This window comes from Hylobates moloch, unplaced genomic scaffold (assembly GCF_009828535.3).
Source record: "Hylobates moloch isolate HMO894 unplaced genomic scaffold, HMol_V3 SCAFFOLD_5, whole genome shotgun sequence".
Classification (NCBI taxonomy): Eukaryota; Metazoa; Chordata; class Mammalia; order Primates; family Hylobatidae; genus Hylobates; species Hylobates moloch.
The window spans coordinates 92,692,218-92,712,846 of record NW_026652280.1 but is presented as its reverse complement, the minus strand read 5'-3'; the positions used below and the strand labels follow the sequence as shown (position 1 = coordinate 92,712,846).

Genomic DNA, 20,629 nt, shown 5'->3' with positions numbered 1-20,629 from the left:
GCAAAGATGGATGGAATTATTAATTTTGACTAAAAGGGTGCATATTTGAACAGTGAACATACAGTTTTTCATATTTTTTCAAAAGAATTTATGTTGAAGATTACAGATTTTTCTTTAATTGCCCACAGTTCTATGACCATTATTTCAGTTTTGTGCTAAGCACAGGAACAAAATGACTCTTTAGCCCTTTATGCTCATGTTTTGTGGTAATCCACAAATGTATTTTGTTAACAAAGTTAAGTTTATTTCTGAAGAGAAGAAACAAACTGCAGTGAATGAATGACCTAGAATGGAGAAATACACGTACTTGGAGAAATACACGTACTTTTATTTATTTCACTGTAGTCTTATTTTGCATAGTTCATGTGCTTCTATTTCTTGAAAGTAACTCATAGGAAGGATTATTTTAATTATACTGAGACTTCCTACTTTGTTAGACCACCGTATAAAAGGAAGTCATGTAATTTATTCCCTATTTTCTAAGGGAAGAGTGGAGCGCTGAGGCTGTGTGCCCTGGGGCAAGCAGGCCACTCCTCTTCTCCTTCTGTGAGAATATTCTGAGGTTCTCTCTCTGCAAGAAAGATGACAACACTTCCTTATGTCTATTTTTGCCTATGTCTCTGAAAATTTATTTTAAAATTTGACAAATGACCAATATCCAGAAACTAAGATCCTTTGATGTTATTGACAGGTTGCTGTGGTTTCAGTAAATCAATATAGGAGTACAAGGTTATCATTTTGGAAAATTATCTTGTATTTAAAATTGATTTGATAGTTACCTTAAAAAAAAAAAAGGCCCAACCAGTTATGTGTTGTTGAGCTAGCTGAGATCAATATGAAATAAAATGATTTGGGTTGAAAACAGGTGTGGAAATAGGAATAATGCTAGTTCCCAGTTTTTATTTTTATTTTATTTTTAAATGATTTTTATGTATTTATTTTTGAGACGGAGTCTCACTCTTGTCGCCCAGGCTGGAGTGCAATGCACGATCTTGGCTCACTGCAACTTCTGCCTCCCAGGTTCAAGTGATTCTCCTGCTTCAGCCTCCTGAGTAGCTGGGATTACAGGTGTGTGCCATCATGCCCGGCTAATTTTTGTATTTTTAGTAGAGATAGGGTTTCACCATGTTGACCAGGCTGGCTTTGAACTCCTGACTTGAGGTGATCCACCTGCCCTGGCCTCCCGAAGTGCTGGGATTACAGATGTGAGCCACTGCGCCTGGCCCAATTTTTAAAAGTTAAAAACTTACGAGGCCTCTTCCTTGTTCTGTTTACTGGAGATAAGTTTGCTTTTGGTAAATTTTCTCGAATTTACTAATTATTAACAATGAAATGATTGTTTATATGAGTAAATTAGGAAAAGTAGCCAGCTGAATTTTTTTTTTTTGCCATTTTACTTGTCTAGTGACATTTAGAGTGTTTTGTCTAATTGGGCAATTTAAAATGATATGAAAAATGTAGCTTCATTATATTTGGGTAACTTGAGACAGTTATGTCTTTTAATGAAATTTTAAATCATCTTCACTGTGGAAGAGTTGATTTTTAAAAAATGATAGTTGCATTCTTAGAGCTGTATTTTATTTAGATTACAGCAAGTATAAGCACTCAGAAGGATTGTGTGTGTGCATGTATGTGTGTCCTTTTAAACCCAAGGATAAATGTGTGCTAAAAACACACTGTGTTTGATGAGCCTATTGGCTTTTGCTAGATCTACAGCAAAATCCTGGTATTTAGCCAAATAGATGCTATAAATGGACAGTGGTGCGGTTTTTTTTACTGTGGGAAATTTCTTTCTTTTTCTTTTTTGAGATAGGTTCTTACTCTGTTGCTCAGGCTGGAATGCAGTGGTGTGATCACGGCTCACTGCAGCCTCAACGTCCTGGGCTCAGGCAATCAGCCTCCTGATAGCTGGGTGGGACCACAGGCATGTACCGCCTGGCCAATTTTTTTTTTTTTTTTTTTTTTTTGAGGCAGACTCTTGCTCTGTCACCCAGGTTGGAGTGCAGTGGCATGATCTCGGCTCACTGCATGCTCCACCTCCTGGGTTCACACCATTCTCCTGCTTCAGCCTCCCGAGTAGCTGGGACTACAGGCGCCCACCTCCACGCCCGGCTACTTTTTTTGTATTTTTAGTAGAGACAGGGTTTCACCGTGTTAGCCAGGATGGTCTCGATCTCCTGACCTTGTGATCCACCCGCCTCAGCCTCCCAAAGTGCTGGGATTACAGGGGTGAGATGGTTATTTTTGTAGAGATGGCATCTCTCTATGTTGCTCAGGCTGATCTCGAACTTCTAGGCTCAAGTGATCCTCTCATCTTGACCTCCTAATGTGTTGGGATTACAGGCATGATCCACCACGCCCCACTGGAAATTTCAAACACATTCAGAAGTAGAGAGGATAGTGTAATGAACACCCATGTACCTGCCCATTGACCAACTTCAACAACTATTCACTTTGGCTTTTTTCTCCTATGGATTATTTTGAAGTAAATCACAGATATTATTTCACATATATCACTTCAGACTGTATCTAAAAGATGATGACTCTAAAACATAAATATCTAATTTAAAATGTTAATGTTGCATATATGCCATAGTACCATTATCACATGATGGTGCTGGTTGCTTCTTGAATACTGTTGGTTATTTTATAGCTTGGATCTCCAACTTTGTAATAGTGGTCTTATATATTCCTCATAGGCAGGGTTCTCCTGTTTGTAGAAAGAAACGCATTATTAAGACAGTACATTTCTGCCAGGATTAATGACTTTTACTTTCAAATTAAGTCTCTAGCTTCAAAAAGTAACATTACGTAAGATTCTTAATTTTAAAAATTATTTCTAAAACTCATTTTGTGTGAACATATGGAGAAACATTTTTTCCAAAGGGCATCCTTCCTTTTCTCATGCAGATTTTAAATTGTGGATGCAGGTGGCCAATTAAAAACACAGCTTATCACTTGCTTTTGGAATTTAATACAAATAAAAGGCTTGACTCTTTGAGCCTTTCTGAAACTGAACATTAATCACAAAGCAAGGAACCAGATAGGGATCATATAAGCAGTATTCTAGGTCCGACTAGGTTATCCTCATTATGCTGTAATTCAGTGTCTTGATTCTTTGTTTCTTAGTTCTAGTCTTATCTTTTATAATATTTACTTTGTGTATGTGTGTGTGCCTGTCTACACTAAAACTGTAAGCTCCTTGAACACTGGGCTTTTGACTGTTTTTTTCTGGAGACAGTATTGCTCTGTTGACCAGGCTGGAGTGCAGTGGTGTGATTTTGGCTCACTGCTACCTCCGCCCCCTGGGTTCAAGCGATTCTCGTGCCTCAGCCTCCTGAGTACCTAGGATTACAGGTGTGCACCACCACACCTGACTAATTTTTGTATTTTTAATAGAGACGGGGTTTCGCCATGTTGGCCAGGAGTTTGAGACCAGCCTGGCCAACATGGTGAAACCCCGTCTCTACTAATACAAAATACAAAAATTATTTGTATTTTGGGTGTGGTGGCTTGTGCCTGTAATCCCAGCTACTTGGGAGGCAGGAGAATTGCTTGAACCTGGGAGGCAGAGGGTTGCAGTGAGCTGTGGTTGTGCCACTGCACTTCAGCCTAGGCAACAGAGTGAGACTCTGTCTCAAAAATAATAATAAAAATACATAAAATATCTGTAGTGTGCCTTTTTCTATTAGTGCAAATGAGGAAAATGTCTCTTATTGCAGCTTCAAAATTATAGCATTATATCTTAAGAGTAGGGTTAAAAAATTATCCACAGCAGATTAAAAAATACACTTTAAAAGTGCTATTTTGGTGATCTCTAAAAGGAGCCAGAAATGTAAGATCATGTATATTAGCAGGCAGCCTCATGTCATTTTAACTGACTGGAAACAGTTCACTAAGGTCATTTGTAACTTCACATTCCCAAATTATCATGCGTGAAAGATCCACAGTGCTATACCTGTCACCTTTTTAGGAAGGTAATTAAGCTAGGATGACAAGAGTCTGGCACTGTGTACGCAGCAGATTCCTTTGTCTCACTACGCAGGTCGTAAAACCATGTTCATTTATTCCATAAACGTGGTGTCTACTCCGTGATAGATTCTGGAGTTGGGAAGGTGAAGACTCCTTTGTTGTTCACAGCAAGTAGAAGGAGATAGAAGTGAATGGGATGAAGTGCATCAATGTTTTCCTAAATGTGTTGACCCTCTGGGTCAGTCATTCCTCTTGTTTAGATAAACATGTTCTCATGTAGTATCCAGATTAAAGCCTTTTAAAATAAATATTAAAACCAAACTAAAACACAAGAAAGCCCCCTCCATTCTCTCTATAGAAACCAGAATGTTTCCTGTGTTGCCAGTAAAACAGGTTTGGGCTATATATGTGAGCATTTCTGACAGGTGTTAACGGCAGGGTGGGTTTTTCTCTGGAGCACCAAAGGGCATACATTTATCTTTAGTCCATGGAAGCTAGTCTGGAGTGGGAGGACTGCTGTATTTTTATGCCAAGATTTAAATGTTAGAGAGATCTAATCATTAGAAAAAGTAACACACTGGAAGTAGGTTAACTGTACTAAAGCAGTGAACATATATTGTTTATACTTCCTTGAGTTAAAAGGATGTCTTTCTGGGGACAGGGAGTGACCAAGATGGGTTTGTTGTGTTGTAACTTTAGATAATCATGTTAAATTAAGCCATGTGGTATGACAGGCTGCAAATTGTTAAGAGCAAGTCTAACACCATGCTAGGTGTGAATGAAAGCCTGAGAGTTGCCAATTTGATGTGGTGTTAAGACACCTTTTCTGGAATTGGACCAAAGAGGTAAAAAAGAAAGCTTCACCACCTGAATAATGTCTTTGCACTATAAAATTTAAAATAATCTGTTTTGTACGAATAGACTTTTTGTTTTGATCATCTATGTAAAATCTGCTATTAAATATTGGTTCCTCATATTCTAACTACAGGGTTTATTTCCTCACTCCTGTTAACATATTCATTGACATTTACAACTTTTCCCAAAGAGGCTCATAAGCAGAGAGCTGCGAGCATACCCTGGCCCTAGAGTGTTGGGACCTTATGAGTCCTCCCCGTCTTCTCGCTGTTAATGATGTAGAGTTCTGGTATGCTCTCCTAGGATGGCTGGGGATTTTTTTGGCATGACCCTTGTAATTGTCACTCATGGCTTTCCTGGGCTACTGATGGCAGTGCAGCAGCTTTCTTTGCTCCTTGGATTGTATTCCTTAGAGTGAAGAGGAGAGGGTATCATTTCTAGCAGGCAATCAGGTCTGAGAGAGACATCCCTCAAGCTTCCTACCACTTCTGAATACCTACTTTTATCTACACAAAACTGAAAGTTAAAAGGCTGAAAATAAGGTGGTTAAATCACCGCAGTGATTTATCTCCTTCTTTTTGTTACTTAAAAGCCAGTTTACCACTCTGTGTGTATGCCCTTGGGTCTGTCAAGCCATGATTTAGAGCTTGGACCTTCCTCTTAATTCGCTTTACTAAGTTCTGAGCAGTGCATTTTGCTGATTACAGTCCAGGCTCAGAGTTCCTGCCAGGCCATACTGCCACTGCTTGTTTCTTTTATGTGTTCTCTAAAAATATTTTAAACAGACATGGTACGCCAAGTGATTGCCAACCTAATGGGAATCAATTAAAATGGGAGAACATGAAGGTATATTCACTACCTGTTCTCTGCTTTCTTACATAATTTATAATGTGTTCCACTCAACTACCTGAGTATTGGTTGGTGACTTCTGAGCCCACTGGAACAGGCGTTCATAGACGTTTCCATCATAACAGCCAAGTGCTGAATTTAAACACTGATCAGTGAAGTCAAAAGCATCAGTTAACAGGATGGCATCCTTCCTGGGATAGGAAACAAGAGTTTGTAAGTATTTTAGATTGCTCTTAGGAATCAAACTAGTCTCGGATGGTGAATAACAATACCTAATCAGAGTTTGCATGATTATTCGCTTTTCAAACAATTCAGCATTTTTTTGTTTTCATTTTTTAATCAGTTATATATGCATAGTATAATGAGTCAAAGGGTTCCTTAAGGCTTGTTTAAAAAACAGCATATGCGGCCATGCGTGGTGGCTCATGCCTGTAATCCCAGCACTTTGGGATGCCGAAGTAGGCGGATCATGAGGTCAGGAGATTGAGACCATTTGGCTAACACGGTGAAACCCCATCTCTACTAAAAATACAAAAAATTAGCCAGGCGTGGTGGCACATGCCTGTAGTCCCAATTACTTGGGAGGCTGAGGCAGGAGAATCACTTGAACCCAGGAGGCAGAGGTTGCAGTGAGTGGAGATCATGCCACTGCACTCCAGCCTGGGCGACAGAGTGAGACTTCTGTCCCAAAATAAAGAAAGAAATAAATAACCAGCATATACCTGTCTGATTTCCACTTCTTTCTCCTCAGAAGCAATTTCAATCTTTTTTTTTTTTTTTTTTTTCGAGACAGAATCTCACTCAGTTGCCCAGGCTGGAGTGCAGTGGCGCAATCTCGGCTCACTGCAACCTCTACCTCCCAGGCTCAAGCCATTCTCCTGCCTCAACCTCCCGAGTAGTTGGGATTACAGGCGCCTGCCACCATGCCTGGCTAATTTTTGTATTTTTAGTAGAGATGGGGGTTTCACCATGTTGGCCAGGTTGGTCTCGAACTCCTGACCTCAGGTGATCCACCCACCTCGGCCTCCCAAAGTGCTGAGATTACAGGCATGAGCCACCATGCCCGGCTGGCAATTTCAATCTTTTAGTTGATATTTCGGTATTTATCTGAATGTCAAAATATCTTGTTTATATTGCTGCTTGTTGATGGTTCAGTTTGAGATATTATCCGTTGATTCTTCATTCAAAAGGTAAAGATTTATATTTATCACCCCTGTCTTCACTCCTACCTCCCCTTGTTCCCATTCTTCCTCCTCCTGGCCTTTGGGCCTCCCAATATAGTTATAATTTTGGCCAGACCAATATTTAGTATTGACATTATGATGACTGTGTGTCATTAAAGCATTGGAGGTAACTGGGATACTGTATCCAGTGTAATCCTTTCTTGATGATCCCCAACAACATATGAGCCCTACCACCAATTTAATGTCCCCCTGCCCCCTTGTGGTCTCACTTCATTCCTTATCCAGCTGAAATTCCTGTTCTATTACTCTCTCAAAAATACATTCAACAGGCCAGGTGCGATGGCTCATGCCTGTAATCCCAGCAATTTGGGAGACGGAGGCTGATGGATCAGCTGAGGTCAGGAGTTCGAGACCAGCCTGGCTAACATGGCGGAACCCTGTCTCTACTAAAAATACAAAAATTAGCCAGGTGTGGTGGTGTGTGCCTGTAGTCTCAGCTACTGGGAAGGCTGAGGTGGGAGAATTGCTTGAACCTGGGAATCAGAGGTTGCAGTGAGCTGAGATCGTGCCGCTTTACTCCAGCTTGGGCAACAGAGCAAGACTCCCGCTCAAAAAAAAAAAAAAAAATACACACACACATATTCAACAATTTTTCTTGCTTTGTCATACCTGTTTAGCAAAATGCATACCTCTTTGTCTTTAGTTTTCCACCCACTTTGTGCCACCACCTTTGTAGCTATACATGGCTGGAAAAAACAATCATAACTGGTGTAATAAGGGCTCAAGTGGGCCCTGATTGCAGCTCAGCAGTCGTATTGCTGTATTTACTCATTGTTCATTTACTCTTTCCTTTTCTTAGGTAGTTATTTCATACCATCTCTTTGATCCTCAGATTGACACTATCCACCTTTCCCATCTCTTTTGCCTGGATGGCTTTACATCATATTTCACTGATGAAGTGGAAGCAGTAAGAGGATCTGTATAAGTTCCCACCCTTGCATTTATACATACAATGCCTTCTCTCTTCAGGCTCTCAGCTCAGGCCTCAGTCCCTCCTTGTCTACTAGATGTCTTTTCCTCTTGCATACTGGAGAACAACATTCTCCTGCCTTTCTCCAACAACGTCAAAATTCCCCTCTCAGGGGTAAAAAGTTAGTGGAAATGCCCTTCTTTCTTTTTACTTTAGGCCTGGCTGGTTGCTGTCAAAATGGGCAAGTTCATGAAAAAGTGGGAAAGTGGTGCTGGTCCTGGCTGGATGCTACTCTGGATGCAAAGCCATCATCATGAAGAACATTGATGATGGCACCTCAGTCCATTCTTACAGTCATGCTTTGGTAGCTGGAATTGACTGCTATCCTCACAAAGTGACAGCTGCCAGAGGCAAGAAGATCTCCAAGAGGTCAAGGATCAAGTCTTTTGCAAAAGCTTATAACTACAATCACCTCATGCCCACAAGGTACTCTGTGGATATCCTCTTGGACAAACTGTCATCAACAAGGATCTCTTCAAAGACATTGCTCTTAAACACAAGGCCTGATGGGAGGCCAAGATAAGTTCAAAGAAAGGTACAAGAAAAAAAAAATCCCCTCTCTACTGGATCATTTCCGTCAGTATACAAACAGTCATTTCTCCCATCTTAAACACAAGCTTTTGACTCTATTTCCTTCTCCATCATCTTGGCTCCCCTTCAGGACAAAACTCCCTGAAAGTGCTACGTGTGTTTATGCTTATGATTTCCAATTTTCACATTCTCTCCTGAACTGGATCTGTTCATGTTTTTACTGCCACCACGCCACAGAAATAGCTCTTGCCACGGTTACTTCCTTATTATCTTTCGAGGGTCTCAAGACTGAGTACTTGGACCTCTTCTCTTCCTGCACTCCTTGTGATATTCTTCTCAAGGCTTTAAATATCAACCATATGCCAATGACTTCCAAACTTATTCCTCCAGTGTCCCCTGCTTACCAACATCTGTACTTGGATTTCCGACAGGCTCTTCAAAAGTAATGTGTCTGAACCCAAACTCCTTCCTGTCTACCCTGCCCAAACCTGGCCCTCCTGTAGTCTTCCCCATTTATGATAAATGGCAGCTCTGTCCTTCTGACCAAAAACCTTGGTTCTTCTCTTCTTTCTCACCGTACATCTAATCTGTCAGCAAATCCTATTCTGCCTTCAAGATATATTCAAACTTCAACCACTTCCTACCACCTCCAGCACTATCGCTGCTCCAATCCACTATCATCACTCACTTGGATGATTGCATTAGCCATCCAGCTGATCTCCCTGCTTTTCACTCTTAGTTCTTAATATGGCAGCTGGAGTGAGCCTTTAAAAATATACATCAGATTCTTGTAGGTTGTATCTATCCAATGCTCAAAACCCTCCCATTCTATCCCATGCTGAAAACCTTCACATTCTCTTAAGTCTTTGCAATGATCTACCTTACTGTCTCTTCCCACCCCCTACTGTACTCCCTTAACTCTCTGCCCTCTGCCCTCATTTTCCACCACAGTCATGCCATTCCTGCCCCTGTGGCCTCTTCTGTGTTCTCTGGATGGATATGCCAAGCACACTCTGGTCTCCAACATTCGTACTGTCATGCACTGCATAATGATGTTTTGGTCAATGATGGACCATGTATATGATGGCGGTCCCATGACATTATGATAGAGCTGAAAAATTCCTATTGCTTAGTGATTGATGTTAGAATTGCCTACAGTATTCAGAACAGCAACATGCTTTGCAGGTGTGACCCTACGAGCAATAGGCTATACCATTTAGGCTTGTGTAAGTACACTCTGTGATGTTCACATGATGACAGACTCACCTGAAGACACATTTCTCAGAACGGATCCTCCGGTCATTAAGTGATGCATGACTGTACTTATGTTCTGCCTGTAATGCTCTTTCCCTAGCAGCCACAACAGCTTCTCCCTACCTTCTCCCCAGGTCTTTCCTTAAATGTCACCCTCCCAGGGAGGCCTTCTCTGGCCTACTCAAAATTGTAGCTCCCCCTCCTCCCTACTGACCCCCAGCATTCTTTCCCCCACTTCCTGCTATCCTTTCTTTCATGGTAGGTATTACCATTTCACATGGTATACAGTGTGATTTATTTTGTGCATGTGTGTGCCTGTCTCCTCTCCTCTAGTCTGTAGGCATCTGTGACCCTTTTTCATCTGAAACTCGTATCCTTCATTTGAGGAATGTTTTCTTGAATTATTAATGATTCGCTTCCTTCTGTTTTCTCTGTCTTCTTTCTAGACCTGTTCTTCAGATGATGAACAGCTAAGACTGGTCCTCTTACTTTTTAAAAGTCCTCCTTTTTTTAATCTTTTTGCTTTCTTGCTGTGAGATTTCTGCAACTTTATCTTCCGGTCCTTACACTGAGTTTTTCATTTCCACTATCATTTTTTAACTTCAAGGAGCTCTTTTTTTAGGTCCTCTGAATATTAGTTTTAAATAATGGCATTCAGGTTTTTATTTTGTGGTTGCAATACCTTCTCTTAACTCTGAGAGATCGCTGTTTTTTTTTTTTTTTTTTCAAGTTTTCTTCTCCCTGCAGATTCTCTTATGTCCTCTGAATTGCCTTGTTCTTGCTTGTTTTGGTCTCCATCTTTTATGTTAGGGGCATTCTTCAGATGTTTGGTGATCCCTGAGTGTCTGATCATAGCTAAGAGCAAAGCATTAACTAGCTGATTACAAACTTGTGGCTATGCTTGCTAATATGGGGTTCACTATGGCGTGAATTGGGTGGACCATTGGGGGACTCTGATGTCAGTGTCTTTAGCTCCTTCTCCTTGGGCTGGTCAGATTCTCCAGAGAAGGATCATCTTATCATCTTCTTGCAGGCTACTAGTCTGGCTGCCAGTTTTTTAGGAACCAGTGGGAAAAAAGGTCTGGGGGAGGGAGGTGTCAGCATTTGGCCCATAAAGAACCCTGTTTTCTGAAGGGTAGCCTTATTATCACCTATACCTGATGCTCCCTAGTCCACAGACCCTCTATTTATTCTTCTGCCAGGGCAGAGTCAAGGAAAGTCTTAAAATTACTCACAGAGGCTAGGTGTGTTAGCTCATGCATGTAATCCCAGCACTTTGGGAGGCTGAGGTAGGAGGAGCCCTTGAGCGCAGGAGTTCAAGACCAGCCTGGACAACATAGAGACAACATCTCTTTCTCTTTGTGGGTTTATGCCTTTTAAAAAATTTCAGTCCATTCACTGATGTTTTAGTAGGGTTTCAGGAAAGAACAAAAGTAAACGCATATGTTTAATCTGTCATCTTTACCTGGAAGTCCCCCCAGCTGAGGTCTTATGACCGCTTAAACAACTAAAAACTGTTTGGGTCAGTTAACATCAACAGAGAGCTTGTTCTTGGCATCTTTAGCATACAATGCCACCCTTCAGTTTTCATCTCAGAAATCTTAGGGAGATAGTGACTAATCAAGGCAGGGAACTGTGACACCAAACCGTGATATGCATAGAATCTGTTATGTGCCTAATTACCCTGCAGTAGTAAGGCTACTTAGGAACCATCATGGAAGTAAATCAATTTCTGGGTTTGACGCATGAGTAAGTTGGCAGATTGCAGCTGGGCTGTCTGTCTTGTCTTGAATTGTAAGTTTCTGGATCCAAGGCAAGCACTTAGAAATGCTGTTTGCAAATTTAAAAAACATGCTTACAGGGTGTTAAGGTAATCTTGTATTTTATCATCACCGACAACCGGGGCTAGAACATTATTTTCAAGTGCTTTTAAATTCTGAGAGTTTCAAAAAGATAGACACCTTGGGCTTGAACTGTGCAGTACTTAATTATGCTCTTAATAGTTTTCACCACTGGATTCCCTGTATTAGGGAAAGTTTTATACCTGGGACATAATTGTGTCAAATGTATTTTTGACAGTTTTTGATGATTTAACTGAACAAACTTTTTTTTTTTTTTTCTTGAGACAGAGTCTTACTCTTGTCGCCAAGGCTGGAGTGCAGTGGTGCGATCTTGGCTCACTGCAACCTCCGCCTCCCGGGTTCAAGCGATTCTCCTGCCTCAGCCTCCCAAGTAGCTGGGATTACAGGCATGTGCCATCACACCCAGCTAATTTTTGTATTTTTAGTAGAGACCAGGTTTCACCATGTTGGCCAGGTTGGCCTCGAACTCCTGACCTCAGGTGATCCACCCACCTTGGCTTCCCAAAGTGCTGGGATTAACTAGCTGATTACAAACTGATTAGCCACCACGCCTGGCCTGAACAAACATTTTTTTGACCACCAGCTATCTGTTACATGCTATGAGTAGTCATAAAGGGCATGTAACATATTGCATATTGTTAGAAATAAAAGGAATTTGGTCTAGTTTTTAAAAAACCTGTCTTAAAAATCTTATTTTTTAAAAATTACAAATCTTTTAGAGACAGGGTCTCACTACGTTGCCCAAGCTAGTCTTAAACTCTTTGCCTCAAGTGATCCTCCCACCTTGGCCTCCCAAAGTGCTGGGATTACAGGTGTGAGCCACTGCTCCCAGCCTCTTTTTCTCTTTGTATTAGTCTTGTTGATATGAGAATTGTTGGAGATTCTAGGAGTCGCCTCTAACCCCATACAATAGGTATCATATTTTCTGCCCAGTGAGGTCTCAAAAAGATTGTATTCTCAAATTAGTCCATTTTTTTTCTCTTATGGACAATGGTAAATAATTTGCAATGTTTCCTTTTCTTTCCTTTTTTTGAGACAAGGTCTCACTTTGTTGCCCAGGCTGGAGTGCCGTGGTGTGACCATAGCTTACTGCAACCTCAATCTCCTGGGATCAATCAATCCTCCTACCTCAGCCTCCCAAGTAGCTGGGACTACAGGTGTGTGCCTGATTCATTTTTTATATTTTTTGTAGAGGTGGGGTTTTGCCTTGTTGCCCAGGCTTTTTTTTTCCTTTATTGTTTTTATTTCTATTTTTTTCTAGGACTCTGATCAGGTTGGGCTTTGGTTTTGCTATGTTTTTAAACCAGTCATTTAGATTATAGAATAATAGTGTGAAAGCACTGCATTAGTATTTCATTGACCATACATGGCACTGCATTAATGCTGCATTTAAAAACTTTGTGTTATTATTTTATAAATCAATATATGAATTACAGAGTTTAAAAAAATTTTTCATCTCGAAGCTGAGGGAGGATTAAGGTAAGTTTACTAAACTTGGTAAGAATTTGCTTAAGCACATTCAACAAAGACAAGGATGTGTTTGAAGTATATAATACCTCAACCTTAACCTTAACATACAGGTTAAGAGCTCATGCCCAGGGGCCAGACCTGAGATTGTACCCGGCCCCTCCTCTGGCTGATTGTGTGACACTGGGCAATTCCCATCAGCCCAAATTTCCTTTCCAATAAAATGAGGAGATTAATAGTACCCATTTCAAAGGGCTGTAAGGATTAAATGAGATGTATGTAAAAGCCTTTGGCACAGGGCCTGTCACATAAGTGCTCTTTAAAGGTAGCTATGCCTGGGCACGTTGGTTCATGCCTGTAATCCCAGCAGTTTGGGAGGCCGAGGCAGGTGGATCACTTGAGGTCAGGAGTTCGAGACCAGCCTGGTCAACATGGTGAAACCCTGTCTCTACTAAAAATACAAAAATTAGCTGGGCATGGTGGTGGGCACCTGTAATCCCAGCTACTTGGGAGGCTGAAGCAGGAGAATCACTTGAACCCGGAGGCAGAGGTTGCAGTGAGACAAGATTGTACTACTGCACTTTAGCCTGGGCGACACAGCAAGTCCCTGTCTAAAAAAAAAAAAAGAAAAAAAAAGAAAAAACAGCTAGGGTTGAGACTATTATTAGCACATTAGCACATATCATTCATATGTAGCATGCTTCATTTTACTGATTTTCCTTAGATACTATTCCTATTTCCTTGACAATGTGAAGAGTTCAACTGAGGTAGCTAATTTATTCTTAAGTATTTTTCCCATTTTTTTCTTTCATTAGTTCATAATGCTTTATGCTGATGTAATGATAATAGGGTGTAAACCTCCCCAGAGCTGTTGCTGCTCTGCCCATTAGCAAGGTTTTGGAGTTGGAAGTGACCTGTGAACAAGGAGGTAGGGTTATTCTCTGAAGGGTAACATGGTTTGAAGTCTCTGCCACTCACCGGATCTGGCGAAGCAGGTCCAGGTAGGCTGTTCTTGCCATGTCCACTTGGGCACCAGACAGGAAGGCATCATGGAGAAAGTCACCCGAGTTAGTCAAGATTCCGTGTATGGCATGGAGGTCACAGAGGCGCTGGAGCACCTGCTGAATCGCTGGTTCATTTTCTAGTTTCTCCAGAGCTTCTGTAAAACCCTTCACAGTGACGTAGTAGCAGTGCGCCTACAAAGACACAAATACATGCTCTCCTGATTTCTGGTTTTCTACTCCAGATGTCACCCTGGAAGTGTGGCAAGATGGCTGGAATAATCTTGAGGCAGGATGTGCTTCCCAGCAGGCTGATGAGCAGCCGCCATTTCTCCTAGCTCACTCTGGGTCTGATCAAGGCTTTTTGATGTTGTGTATGTGTATGTGTATGTGTGTGTGTGTGTGTGTGTGTGTGTGTGTGTGTGTTGGGGACTGGTGGGCTTTGAAACATGGCCCTTGTTTTCTTTTGCTTGGAGCGGTTTCAAGTAGGTTGGGAAGTGGAGAGAAAGAATACAGGCATATTGGAGGCTGGCCTGGGGAAGTGGAGGACAGCACCACTGTTCTTAAGAAAATAGCTATTTTAAGGCTGGGCGCGGTGGCTCACGCCTGTAATCCCAGCACTTTGGGAGGCCAAGGTGGGTGGATCACCTGAGGTCAGGAGTTTGAGACCAGTCTGACTAACATGGTGAAACCCTGTCTCTACTAAAAATGCAAAAATTAGCCAGGCATGGTGGTGCATGCCTATAATCCCAGCTCCTTGGGAGGCTGAGGCAGGAGAATCACTTGAACCCAGGAGGCAGAGGTTGCAGTGGACCAAAATCATGCCATTGCACTCCAGCCTGGGCGATAAGAGCAAAACTCCATCTCGAAAAAAAGAAAAGAAAATAGGTATTTGTTGTCTGCTGTGTTCAAGTCGGTTGCGTGTGTGTGTGTGTGTGTGTGTGTGCGTACGTGTGTGCACCATGGGGTGAGAAAATAAAGTTTCAAGATATATATGAAATTTATTCCAGCTAGAGTATAAACTCCTTAAGGTAAGCAGTGCTGTTATTTAGCCCATATGTAATGGTCTGGCTGTGGCAGTTGTTAAAATAATACTTTAATACCAGCTGGCAAGTGTCCACCGCCATCAACCCTGTGAGAACCCCTCCTGCCAGATGGACTCCTTCCTGAAGACCCCCTCCTTCTCTCCACAGCCCAGCAACTAAAGGATTAATGCTTGACCCAGCAGGAGGCCTTCAGGACCTTGCTTCCCCTAGGGCTGAAGTCCATTTTGGTTGGTTGGTGCCTTGTCGTACTGGTTGTAACATATTTTGAACAGTCCCCATCTCGTCAAGACAAGCACACATAATTATTTTGCCAGGTAGGATATATGAGTTCTATAAGGGAGAGCGAGGAAGAGAGAAAGTATAAAGCAGTGCTTCTCAATTGTTTTTTTTTGAGATAGAATCTCACACTGTCACCCAGGCTGAAGTGCAGTGTTGTGATCTTGCCTTGCTGCAACCTCTGTCCCACTGGGCGTAAGTGATTCTCCCACCTCAGCCTCCTGAGTAGTTGGGACCACAGGCACACACCACCATGCCTGGCTTTTTTTTTGTATTTTTAGTAGAGACGAGGGTCTTGCTATGTTGCCCACACTGGTCTTGAACTCCTGAGCTCAAGTGATCCTCCTTCCTTGGCTTCCCAAAGTGCCGGGATTACAGGTGTGAGCCTCTGGGCCCGGCCCTGCTTCTCAGTTTTTTATGTGCATATAGATCACCTGGGGATCTTGTCAAAATGCAGATTCTAGGGCAGGACCTGAGACTGTGCATTTCTAACAAGGTCCCCTGTGATGCCCATGCTGCTGTAGTGATTTTCAGTAGCAAGACTTAGAGTGTCTTGGGGGTTTGGCCGGGCGCGGTGGCTCACACCTATTATCCCAGCACTTTGGGAAGCTGAGGTGGGCGGACCACTTGAGGTCAGGAGTTCGAGACCAGCCTGGCCAGCATGGCAAAACCCTGTCTCTACAAAGGAGTTCGAGACCAGCCTGGCCAACATGGCAAAACCCTGTCTCTACAAAAAACACAAAAATTAGCCAGGTGTGGTGGTGCACACCTGTAATTCTGGCTACTTGGGAGGCTGAGGCACAAGAATCGCTTGAACCTGGGAGATGGAGGTTGCAGTGAGCTGAGACCGTGCCACTGCACTCCAGCCTGGGTGATGGAGTGAGACTCCAATCTTAAAAAAAAAAGAGTGTCTTGGGGGTTCAAAGGAGTTCACCCAGGCGGACATGAGTTGGGGGAAAGGTCATTCCAGGCAGGGGGATCTTTATGTGCAAAAGGCTGTACTTTCAGGAAGCTGCAGGCAATTTAATGAGGCTGAAGTGTGGTGGTATAATGAGGTGATGATGGGGAACCATGGAGGTTAGGGTGGACTCATACCTGGGGCCCAGGTCAGTGAAGGGCTGTGAATAACGTGGTCAGAATTTGTTCTGTGGGACCGGGAGTCTTCAGCTGGGCAGTGACCTGATCCACTTTCTCACTTGGAAAGAACTTGTGTTTCCTCCCCAGGCCCTCACACAGGTGCTGACAACTCCACGTTGCCATTCAGACATGGTGTGCTCACAGCCATGCTGGGCTTGCAGCATTTGGCTGTGGAAGGTGAGCAGATGTGCTGTGTTGCCTCTGCTGGCTCCAGTAGCCTTTGTTACTCCGACTGGGTCCAGCTTGGCAGAACTGCAGACCCACATTCCTTTTCCTGTCCTAACCCGAGAGCCACATTCTCAGATGCTCAAGGCTCTGAGTTGAGGAGTGGAGTGATGGAGAGCTGCCCAAGGGCCTGGGCCTTAAAAAGCAGGATGAGGATCAGAGACAGAGGTGACCTCTACACTTTGCGGAAGGGCTGAGCTGAACCTTGGCCCCATGCTCTGAGCACAGTGAACGTTATTTACATTGTGTGTGTTGGTTTAAATCTTGCCTCCTGTCTAATTTGGGGGTGGGGGTGGGATATATAGCACTTAGGTGCTAGCTGCCTCTCTAAGTTTTACTCATTTGATCTTTATTAGAATCCTACAGAGTAGGTACTGTTATTAGCTCTGTCTCGCAGATGAAGAGACTGAGGCTCTGAAAGATTAAGTTTTTTGCCCAAGGTCATGGCTAGGAAGTGGTAGCAGTGAGATCCACACCAGGGCTATCTTCCTAACTCTGTGTGGCCAAAGCCACAGGAGACTGAGGCTGGATTATAACGAGGCCAGCATTTGTTCCCGTGGTCTCTTCTGGTCAGAGTCTGAATTATAGGACCACAGCCTGACAGAGCCTAAAGGGCTCTTCCATGCCCCTTTGTCTACAGACAGGGAAATTAAAGCCCAGAGAGGGAAGGGGCCGCTTGAGGTCACACAGAGCTGGGACCAGAATTTAGCCCGTGGCTCCCCCTTGTCTACTCTTCTGTCAGTATCATCCCCCCTTCCCCCCAGTTGCAGTTATATCTACCTGCACATTTATGGTTTCCAGATGGGGCCCAGTTGGGTGCTGAAGCTTTCTGTAGACTAAATAACCCCACAAAGCACAGAGAGTACAGAAAGCCCTATCCATTAAGACCTTGGAGACTCAGCTGGGGCACCACCTCCCCGGGAAGCTGTCAGGGACATGTTCTTCCCCTGCAGTCTGGCTGGCTCTCACCCTCCATCCCCCCAGAGTTTGTTGCTCACCTCAGTCACTCATCACACCCTCAGTGGTGTGGGAAGGAAAAGCATCTGGACTCAGCTATTTCCTACCTCTGGGACCCAACTCCTGAGTTCTCTTTCCTCACCCTTGAAGTGGAGATAATGTCAGTCTCCCTCCCAGGGCTGTGTGGATTAAATGAAGTAACCCTGGCAAGCGGCATCTGGTCCATTTGAAGGCAGGCCATAGGTTTGGAAAATGGATGAGTGGATAATGGGCGGCTGTGTTCCTGTTTTGGTGATCCAGTGAAAGCAGGAAGCCTTGGCTCACCCTCTGTGTTGACAGGACAGTTAGCACAGCAGGGGGTGCCCCTGCTGTAGGCTGAGCAGAACTGAGGGCTGCAGAGGTAATCCCAGCACCTGCGGTGTGGTGGAGGTGGTGGTGCTCAATGTCCAGCCTGCCTGACCCGCCCTGTCCCACGAGGGCCTCTGCAGCCCTTCAGGGCTCTCCTGTTCCAAGGCTGCCATTTTCTGGGTCTGGGCCTGAGGATTGGCGTGATCACTTTAGTTTTCCAGTTATTGGCAGTGCCAGAGTCCCAGCTGCCTAAGCTAGAACTCAGGAGTTGTTCTTACCTCTTTCCCACCCCAGCACTCTGAGGCCTGTCCCTGCCGTCTTCCCCCTTAGCATCTCTGATCTACGCACTTGTCTCCAGGCCTTCTGCCACGCTCATGGTCAGGACCACCCTCAGTCCTGGTCCAGACTTGCTCCTTTCTAACTTGCTCCCTTTCATTCCATCCCGGGCAACCTGCATGATTCTTCTAGAATGAAACTGATCACTTTACCCCACCTCCAAACAAACTCAGCAAAGGCGTTGCAATGAAAACAAAACCCCAACTTTTCACAATGGTGCAAAAGGTCAGAGGCCTTACCTGTCTCTCCTTCTCCCCTTGTCTCAGTCCTCCTCCTTAGGTCCTCCTTGGGAGATTTACACTTCCCAAGCACACCAGGATTCTTCTTGCTGCCTCCTTTTGCACGTGCAGCTCCCTTTGCCTGGAAACTTTTCTCTCGAAAGTTGCCACCCCACCCTTTAGCTGGCTAATTTCAGCTTATCCTTGAAGTCTTAGCCTATATGCCACTTCTTTTGGGAAGTCTTTCTGACTCCTCCAGGTGGGCAGAAATGTACCTGCTCTGGGATTCCATAGCAGCCTGTATTTCCCTGTCATGGTGCTTCCTTGATTATAGCTGTGCATGGGCAGTGGCTTCACTGTTGAGCACCCAGCTCAGTGCCCAGCGCAGAGTTGGGTGCTCAAATATTTGCCGACCGTGAATTATGCACAAACACAAAACGAGTGGAAATTGAATCAGACATCCAAGGATTGCCTGTGGGGCTAAGGGGAGACTTGACCTGCTTTTCTATCTGGGAGGAAATATTTGAACAACCTGAAGCAAATCCAATAACACTGCCTCATTACCTTTTCCCCTAAGAGCTGCCAGCAAGATTGCTTTGGAGTTAAGTCCTTTAATTAAAATACCCTGGACTAAAGCCTTGGAAGTGAAACGAGGGCAGCCACCACTGAAGCAGGGTGGGGAATAATGGCAGAGCCCGGATTTTCCCAGCAGGGTAGCCTGCCTGGGAAACAAAATGGATCCCTTTCAGCCTCAGCTGGCAGGCGCTCACCTTAGCAGCCTGAAGGTGTATGACAGTGGTCTGGTTCCAGGCCTCGTGCTGGTCAGCTCCGGATTGCGTCAGGGTCTGTAAATGCTGCACTGAGTCCTTTATGAGCCTGAAGGCCAAAGCAAAAAAGGTTTAGCTTCCTGACTGAGTGGAAAAGACAACTGATGGGCTTCCTGTGGTCCCTCAGAAGTAGAAATAATGCCTGTTTATTGACCACTTATGTGCCATAAAGCTAAATGATTGATATTCATTATCTCTTTAACTCTTTTAAGGGCAGGCACCCCCCAGTTTGCAATGGGGAAAACTGAGTCCCAGAGAGGTTAACTAATTTGTCCAGGGTCACACAGCTAGTAAGGAGTGGAGCCAGGATTTTGACTTGTTGTTAATCGCCATGTTATAAAGCCTCAGGGCCATAGGCCAGGAGCTGTCCCCTATTTCTAATGCAGATTCCAGCCTGACACCAGTATGTTCAGGCCTTTTTGTTGACTGATGTCCTATGGCCTGAGCAAGGAGAATGGTTTTTCTGTAAAGGCTAGAGAGGCCCGTCGGTCACCTAGCGTGCTGCGGGTTCTACCCAAGGGACCTAAAAACAAAAAGAGAAAACCAACCTTTGTCCTGCAAACCACTAAATTAGTCATTTGCCATTTTATTAACCTTTAATCCCTTCTTATTTTCTATTCCCTGCCCGTCCATCCATGACCCTTAGAATTTGTGTGTAAAGCAAACTGTTTATTAAGCAATATGTTTTTTGCTTTCTCAGGGAATAGATAAGCAGATGTCATATTGAGTTTCAAGCAAGGAGAAATACCATTACACTTTAATCACCTCGAGCAGCCTTATTTTCCCCTCCTCAAATCTCCCAATTGAAATGTTAGCTCTGTGAGGTCTGGGGTGTTTATCAGGCCTATTTACTGATAGGTTCCTAATGCCTAGAACAGTGCCTGCCATATTATAGGCAGTTAATAAATAATTTTGGAATAAATAAATGAATGTTCCAAGTTGCTTATGATCTTGAAATAACTATTAACCATCCCTGGGACCACAGGTTGGGATATGAGGCCTCTTATTATATACTGAAAATATGTTTTTCCAGTTTGTTTTTGGTGTTTCATTTTTATTTTTTTTAATTAAAATTTTTTGTATTTTTGGTAGAGGTGGGGTTTCACCATGTTGCCCAAGCTGGTCTCAAACTCCTGAGCTCAAGCAATCCGCCCACCTCGACCTCCCAAAGTGCTGGAATTACTGGTGTGAGCCACCATGCCCAGCCTGTTTTCGGTTTTTTAATTTGGGGGCAGGGTTCAGAAGGTTTCCTTT

General features: G+C 43.6%; 1 protein-coding gene across 1 annotated transcript in view; it reads right to left on the bottom strand.

Annotated features, from left to right (window-relative positions):
• Window positions 1-2,559: 2,559 nt before the first annotated feature.
• Window positions 2,560-20,629, bottom strand: part of ACOX2 (acyl-CoA oxidase 2) — a 31,875-nt gene continuing 13,805 nt past the window's right edge. Inside the window, exons 12-15 of the mRNA XM_032153874.2 lie at window positions 19,319-19,424; window positions 13,983-14,200; window positions 5,735-5,867; window positions 2,560-2,710 (exon numbers count right to left, since the gene is read on the bottom strand). Of these exons, the coding sequence (XP_032009765.1) occupies window positions 2,648-2,710; window positions 5,735-5,867; window positions 13,983-14,200; window positions 19,319-19,424 (520 nt within the window). The 3' untranslated portion in view covers window positions 2,560-2,647. The remainder of the gene's footprint in view (window positions 2,711-5,734; window positions 5,868-13,982; window positions 14,201-19,318; window positions 19,425-20,629) is intronic.